This window comes from Magnolia sinica, chromosome 11, assembly GCF_029962835.1.
Source record: "Magnolia sinica isolate HGM2019 chromosome 11, MsV1, whole genome shotgun sequence".
Classification (NCBI taxonomy): Eukaryota; Viridiplantae; Streptophyta; class Magnoliopsida; order Magnoliales; family Magnoliaceae; genus Magnolia; species Magnolia sinica.
Genome location: NC_080583.1, coordinates 10,228,711 through 10,236,293, shown reverse-complemented (window position 1 = coordinate 10,236,293; position 7,583 = coordinate 10,228,711). Strand labels below are relative to the sequence as shown.

The following is a 7,583-nucleotide window of genomic DNA, read 5'->3' as shown; positions in this document are numbered from 1 at the left end:
CCATTTATACTTTTTGTGGGTCCAGTCAGAGCATGAATTTTGGTTCCAACTAAGATGTGGATCACCCCGGTCCCATCAACCAAGCTAGATAAATAAATGGCCTTGGTCTGAGATTGGCCCAACCCAACCCATCACCACCATTAATGATTTTTCACATTCTAATCACTATGATTATGGCCCACTGTTTCTATAGCAAAGTTGGATTTCAACAAGAAGATCATCCCAGCCATAGCACTAAACTACAGATACTGGTATTTTTGTATTTTTATTTTGGACCGTCTAATGGTGGCCATGTTCCACAGTGATCGGCCTGCTACGCAACTAATTCACTCAACAAGATCATCAGCACCATTGTAAAATTCAAGCACCCAACAGGAGAATAACCCATCGTAGACCCCAATTAACAATCCACATCATGTCATTTTAATATACGGTGGGATTTCGATGATGGGCCCTCAGATGGGCCCAACATGCACCTGCCTTGGACTAAAAAATGGGCCCATTCATCAGATGATTCGGACCATTCTCAACTCCATTTCGTAGACGTGCGGTCCACTTAATATCTGCCCAGTTTAACATCTGGCCATCGACGTATTCAATATTAAGGGGGCCCACCTAATGAATGGCCCAGATGGGACTAAAATCTCAAGTTTCCCTCCTCATGCTTGCATTCAAAACAGACTAAATAGTTTTTAGACTAATCTAAGTTAAAACTCAAAATTCAATTCAATTATAAAGAATCAGTAATTCTGTGTGTCCTTCGAGTGGGCCGCGGCGATCAATGCAGCTCCGATCCCACTGTTCAAATGCTCGATGATGACATTTTCGTGACAGCCGTCCGTCCGGAGCATATCCGTCACGCTTCCATGCAAACACTCTCTGAAGCACCTGTAGTGCTCGTAGAGGCTGCCATCTACAACCACTACACTCCTCTCCTTCAGCCTCTCTCTTCCAATCATCTTCAAAATTCCTACTATTCCAGCCGCCACCAAATGGGCCCCACGCTCAGCCACAACACGGCAGACATTGATCACGATTTTTCGCATCATCAGATTAGAAGCTTGAATCTGGAGTCAGAATGTCATGAGAGAAGAAGATCTGTTACTGATAATCAAACACTATATTTCATTCTAATGCAGTTTGAATATAAATGCAAATGTGATGCGCGTGTGCGAGATCTGAACCATCCATTAGGTGGACCGCAGAACGCATGTCCCATCACCCAAAAATCAAATTGGTTGGTTATTCACGTGGGCAACGGTTCACATACAAAGTACGTGTATACCCCAATGATTAACCAGTGAGCATCATGGGCCCACCTGAAGAACAGCAGCTGGGATCTCACACACGTGTGCCGCAGCGAAAGGAGCTGGGATATTCATTGAATCATACGCCGAAAACATCCTTCATCTTCTCGCCGGCCATCTCAAGATTCTCCGATGTATCTTGATGCATTGCCGCCATATCGGGAGTCCTACAAATTCAGCAGGTGGGCCCCACCATGTAGGTGGCCCAGCCCAAAATTAGGCCAATATGAAGAAATGGTCCATCAAAAAACATCACAAGATGTGAGTTACTAGTATACTATTGCCAACGTTTATTGTGAAGCAAGAAATATTAGGGATGTGTTTGGATGCACAACTGAATTGAATTGCAATAAAATGTGATGGGGTTTTATCATCAATTGCTGATCAAACACTGAAATGTAAGTGAATGGTGGGTTGGGAATATTACACCATGGTATATTTTCTGCTCTCGGGATTCAAACACTGGACATTTTGCTCTGATATCATGACAAACCACCACTTTCTCTAAAAGCTTAAGTCATCAGGAGATGGTGTATCAATGCATATCAAGGGACTTTAACACATACCAAATTACCAACGGCTAGATCTGAGTTTACGATTGTGGTCCACCTCAGGTGTCAAAATGTGTCTGCAAGTTTATGTATGGTTCAGAGTTTCAAACACATGTGGCATATGAACACGTGTGTGAGAAACGACTGGCATCCAAACACACCCCAAGGAAACTACAACTCTGTTTTGTTATCCTTTGTTAGACCAGCAATTGTAATTCAATTCGATAGTGCATCCAAACGTGCCCGGAAATCACTAACTATTAGTTGGAACTATGCATCTGATAGATAAGTTCAACTGAATTATACCTTAACACAAATGGAATTCTTAATTTTGGGGGAATGGTATCTCCAAACAGGCCAATATCTTCAGCCATTTTCAATAAAACCCTTCTCACAATCTCTCCTAAGTGCATTCCTGAGATGAGTTTCTCAAATATCTGAAAATCAAAGAACAGACTCATAAGAGAAAGTGAAAATGCTGGATTGCTTTGCCACAATGTTTTATATCAGATTATAGATGGGTCTGTTTGGATTGATTAAATCCAAAATTGTAGTTTTGAAATGAAAAAGATCACATCTGAGGAAAATCATGAATTAAAAAAATTCAACTATGGAAATGGAATCACTATTGCTGTATGCACACCTGTTCACCAGGATTCGAACTCTCGGCGTCCAAACGAATGTCGAATTCTGTAACTGGAAGATGAGAAGAATGAAAATTTCCCCACTCCATGTTGATTACCTGCAAGATTAAGAAGATATATCCCATCTTACATCTAAATTTCGCAGTGATCGGTCTAAAGAACCAGGCGGCACGTGTTTGGGATCTGAGCCATTTGTCAGGTGGACCTCACTGCAAACTTGGTCCACTGACTAGATGGGGCACATGTGTATGAGAAACATGGAAGGTTAGAGGAAAGATTGGCCCCTTTCATGGGACACACATGATGAATGGAGCATTCTGATTCTTGGAGTGGAACATGTTAGTGGGGCTGACAAAGTGTTCCAAAACGGTAATGGTGGCCATGACAGCAGCCACCGTTACCGTTATGTTACAGGCTGTAATGGCCGTTACAATCCTGTATTGGCTGTTATGACCCTTTAAAAAAAAAAAAAAAAAAAAAAACTGTTACAAGACTGTTACTGGACTATTACGACCTGTTTTTCTATAACGGCTATTAGGGCCACCAACAATACCATTATGATACAGGTTGTAATGGCCATTACAGCCCGGTATCGGTCATTACAACACTTTTTTATTTTTTGAAAAAACTGTTATAGAGCATTATGGGACTGTTACGACATGTTTTTCTGTAACGGCCGTTTCGACCACATAACGCATAATGATTATAACTGTTACTATTACGTAATGGCCGTTATGGCCATTACACCTAAGCGATTTTGAATACCTTGGGGGCCCACCTGATAAATGGCAATCGTATTGAGAGATTGATGTTTCATGGACATAATTAGATTGTATGGTGGAAGATCACTACCATGTGCCCAGAATTTGGCAGTGGGCCATGCCATTTGGGGACCGCATGCGCGAGCTCCACGTAGGCAGCGTTGGCTCCCACACCGAGAATCACAGAGGCCACGACATCGCTGCTGATGTATCTACCTTCGGCGAGAGCTCCAACAGTATCATTAACCTGCTCAAAGAGCCAGCTGAATTATCTGGAGAAACAAGCTACATTGACATACAGCAAAACAATTGGCCCATTTGGATACTTAGTTGAAATGATTTCAATATATCAATTCAATAAAGAGAAAATGACCAAGCCCAAACGACCATTACTTGAAATGCATGGATTTTCAATTATGGGATTGATCATGGTCATGAATTAAACTGTTGCTACTTCCATTCTGGCCATATCTTCTTTCTTGAATTGATTTATTGCAATTCAATTTGATTGAACATCCAAACACACCCAACAACAGAGCTGTGAATGTGCATCTGTTATTCAATAGCATCTAATTTGAAGAGCCAAATAAATTTCATTGAGAAAATGTTGATATGCTACCAATGCGAAAACGCGCATGTCCACACCATTTCTCTCCATCGCCTCGTTGATCTCTGTGACCGCATCTTTTCCAACCTGATTTCATCCAAAAGATTCATGACCAACCCAAAGGTTGAGATTAATCTCAGGCTCCATCGAAAGAATTCTAAGATAAAATGTCTACTGTTGAGACCATAAGTAAATATTCCAAATCAGATAAGTATGCAAATTTACAGCTGCATTTGGATGTACGATTGATTCAGATTGCAATGATGAAGTTGTGAGATATCTGTAGATTGTGATTACATTCATTTTAGGTTATAAAAGCAATCACAAGAATATCGAGACTTAACTAAACACGTCATTTTTTTCAGAATATCATAACTTAATTATTATTGCAATCTAACTCCATTGCACATCCAAACACACCAAATTGATAATCGCGGTCTAACTCAATTGCACATCCAAACATACCAACTTAATTTTCGGAATTTAGCTCAACTACATCTCAATTCTAATTCAACTGTACATCCAACCACACCCTAAAATCTCACAAGCATTCTGCAGTTCTGTGTTGTTTGATTTTGTTTCTGACTAAAAAGGGGTGTTCCCTTTCATTAACATGACAATATCATCATAGTGTGCCATGGAGAGTACTCAGCTTTGGAAATGAGCAAACCTGTTTTACCAAAGTCATAGAAAGTGAGGGCATGTTACTGATGTGGAGCGGGTCACAGACATTTTCATGGCAAAGATGGACCAGAGAAGCTCTGATCGGAGGCAGAAACGAACCTACTTAAGCCAACCAACCCCGCTACGCTAGGTTGCCCATGCCGGATTTGCAAGATTCAACCAAGTCAATGGTCAAAAGTCCGTTATAGTTTCATTTTTACTATAAATAGTAAGTTTTAGTTCAAGTATAACTTTTGATTCTTTGAGTAGTAGAAGTCATGCCCAACATGAAAAATAACCTGGTTAGGCCAAATTGAGCACTTCTATTTTAGGCTGAAAACCACAAAGTCTAGTAGGAATAGAGGTATCTATAAATATAAAAAATGTACTATTTATAGTAAGTCCTAAGTTTGAATTCCTTAATTGAAGAGTTGTAATTTCGTTATTTTTAGAATTTATTAAGAATTATTTTTGCTTTTATCCCTCAAGGAAGCTTTGCAAGGAGTCCAAAGAGCTCCATAGATTTGGAGTAGTTATTCCCTAAGGAAGATGGTGATCAACCTCATCACCTCCCTCCCTACACCAGTTTGGATGCTCAATTAGACTGAATTGCAATTTATTGAATTGGATAGACTATTTTGTTCAGTTGGGGTGTTTCCCAGCGCCAGTTTGGATGCTCAATTAGACTGAATTGCAATTTATTGAAGGATTTTCTCCAATTCACGCAGTACAGAATGACATTTTAACACTTCCCAAACGAAGATCCGTTCTGTATCTAAAGTGGGTGCCATTCAAATACAGCCCAATTGTGATTTATTGGATTGAGTTATTGCAATTCAATTCAATTGGACATCCAAACACACCCTAAAGGCCTGCACTCGTAGTTGAACATTTAGGAGTATACAAGTGACTAAGAGAAACTCAACAGTGTCCTTGATCGCGAAGCCCTTGGGCCATTCAATGATGGTGCCAGATGATCCTGACCGTTGGTCGATGGGGAACAAAATTGTAAAACCAAGTTCCTTCCGTCGGACTGCAATAACCGGAAAAGCTTCATATTCCGTCGCTACGAACTTGGCTAGCTCTCTAGCAATGTATTCAAACAATTCCTGAAATCACGAAGATATCATAAACAAAAAAGATTGATCTGAGATGCACCCAAAACAGTCTATGAGGAGAAATGCCATGGCCATTCATGCTACAATGAGCTGATCATCAGATGGGTCCACCTTGTATGTTCCATGGCCAAGAAATAAGGTTGTTCAAATAATCATGTGGACCACATGTGCCCTAAAACATTGATGGTCTAAAAGGAACTTGCCAAAGATGATAGGATGTGCCTAATTCCTAGACCATTGCACATTTGAGATGGGACCCACTTAATGAATGTTCTAAATCTCACAATCAAACGCAATATTGTTACTAATGCAAGGACATTTTTACATTGGGCTTGAGTGGGATAGCTTCTGGGATGTAGGGGTATACTCAAAGTGGGCCCGTGCGAGGCAGGCTCCACCCATGTGAAGTGGATGGCTCATGTCAAGCAGAATCCATGTGAAGTGGGGCCCACGAGGGGGGTTCGGCCGAAGTCCTCACCTATGGGATGTGGGGTTTGGGCTATGAGATAAACGAATTAATTCATCTGCTCTATCAGTCCGAGCTTTTAAAGCAAGCGGTTAATTGTCCTGCATAAGATGGCCATGACCGGGGCGTAAGAGCTTACCACACCTCCGATGATCCGACCATCAACTCACACGGGATGGGCACTTCCACCACTTCTTGTTTGACGATGCGAGCATCCTGTCCACCCAATTGTACACGCATGATACGGACACTGGTTTTGCCAAGATCTAGACCATAGAATAATCCAAGCTCATCGCTGCAATCAGTTAATTAATAAGAGAGCAAATCATGGATCCATCCTTGATCTGGTGGACCCCACCATGGATGGTGATGGACCATAATGCCTCTTCTATCAAACAACCCCAGCAATCTGATGCTTAATTTCATCTATAATCATCCATTTTCAGGCCAATTATTGGAAAGCTAGGATTGATCAGGCTAAAGATATCAAGCAGCATTGTCCATCCATAGTGTGTCCCATATAATAAACGGTCCAGATCTTAAAAATGCGGTATTGATTGAATTGAAGTGGTGCAGTATGTGATGTATGGTTAGGATTACCCGGTGGGGAGTGATTCGATGGGGGTGCAGAGCATCTTGAGCTTGCTTGCTTGATCGGAAGAGAGGCCCGACTGCATCTCGGCTGCCATCTCATCCGCCAGACTCAGCAGCTTCTGCACTGGGGTGGCGCATTGCTCCTCGAACTGGCGGAGAATGCTTTTGGCATGCTTCAACTGTCCTACGCTCCTTCGGTACCATTGCACCAGCAGCACTGCGACACCGCATGCCACCACCGTCGCCGCTGCTGCCGCCACCACTGCCTTCTTCACCATCTCTCTCTCTCTCTCTCTCTCTCTCTCTCTCTCTCTCTCTCTCTCTCTCTCTCTCAGAGATAGGAATTCGTTTTACCTTTGTTGCGACTCAGGAAAAAGCATGTGTCGCCATCCACTGGGCCCACATGTTAACATGGTCTGATAATCGGAACCGTTCATTTTCTCGTACTACTAATCTTTTATCTCATAATCATATTTTAGTGATGATCCTAACTTTTGATTTCTATTGTTGAATGCTATTGATTGAGATTTTTCTTTTCGTTGTTCTAAGTTCATATATAGACAGTGACGGCTACAATCATCCAATCAGCGTAAATTACTTATGGTTTCCTTTACAAACTAGATTCCATAATATGGACAGTTCAGATAATCGGATTACTCAGCAAGCGGGCCTATGTGGCTTGCGACGCACCGTGTATTCTCAGTCACGGTAGAGGAAAAACGAACGAGGAATGGATGGGAAGAAGACGTCCGATATTCATGCAACGGAGAGGGCCGACTATTTCTACGATCTGTTTTGAGTCCGTTTTACACCTGACTAACCACACGCGCGTGGGTTCGGCGAACCTCCGGTTTTCTATCTAACCGTCCAGC

The 7,583-nt window shown here is 41.8% G+C and overlaps 1 protein-coding gene across 1 annotated transcript; it reads right to left on the bottom strand.

Annotated features, from left to right (window-relative positions):
- Positions 1 to 658: 658 nt before the first annotated feature.
- Positions 659 to 6,821, bottom strand: LOC131218253 (hexokinase-1-like). Its single transcript, XM_058212930.1, has 9 exons — positions 6,718 to 6,821; positions 6,262 to 6,412; positions 5,460 to 5,642; positions 3,883 to 3,957; positions 3,355 to 3,510; positions 2,502 to 2,600; positions 2,165 to 2,295; positions 1,393 to 1,474; positions 659 to 1,067 (listed from the first exon to the last, which is right to left on the bottom strand). Exons 1-9 carry the CDS (start codon positions 6,804 to 6,806, stop codon positions 741 to 743), a joined length of 1,293 nt encoding a protein of 430 aa, XP_058068913.1. The 5' UTR covers positions 6,807 to 6,821; the 3' UTR covers positions 659 to 740.
- Positions 6,822 to 7,583: the final 762 nt, after the last annotated feature.

Excerpts from the sequence above, each read along its gene's own strand:
- LOC131218253 (XM_058212930.1), bottom strand. The coding sequence starts at position 6,806 with ATGGCAGCCGAGATGCAGTCGGGCCTCTCTTCCGATCAAGCAAGCAAG. Across the intron at positions 2,296-2,501 it reads GTTCGAATCCTGGTGAACAG|ATATTTGAGAAACTCATCTC; the intron begins GTGTGCATACAG and ends TTTGATTTTCAG. Across the intron at positions 1,475-2,164 it reads AGAATTCCATTTGTGTTAAG|GACTCCCGATATGGCGGCAA; the intron begins GTATAATTCAGT and ends CTGAATTTGTAG.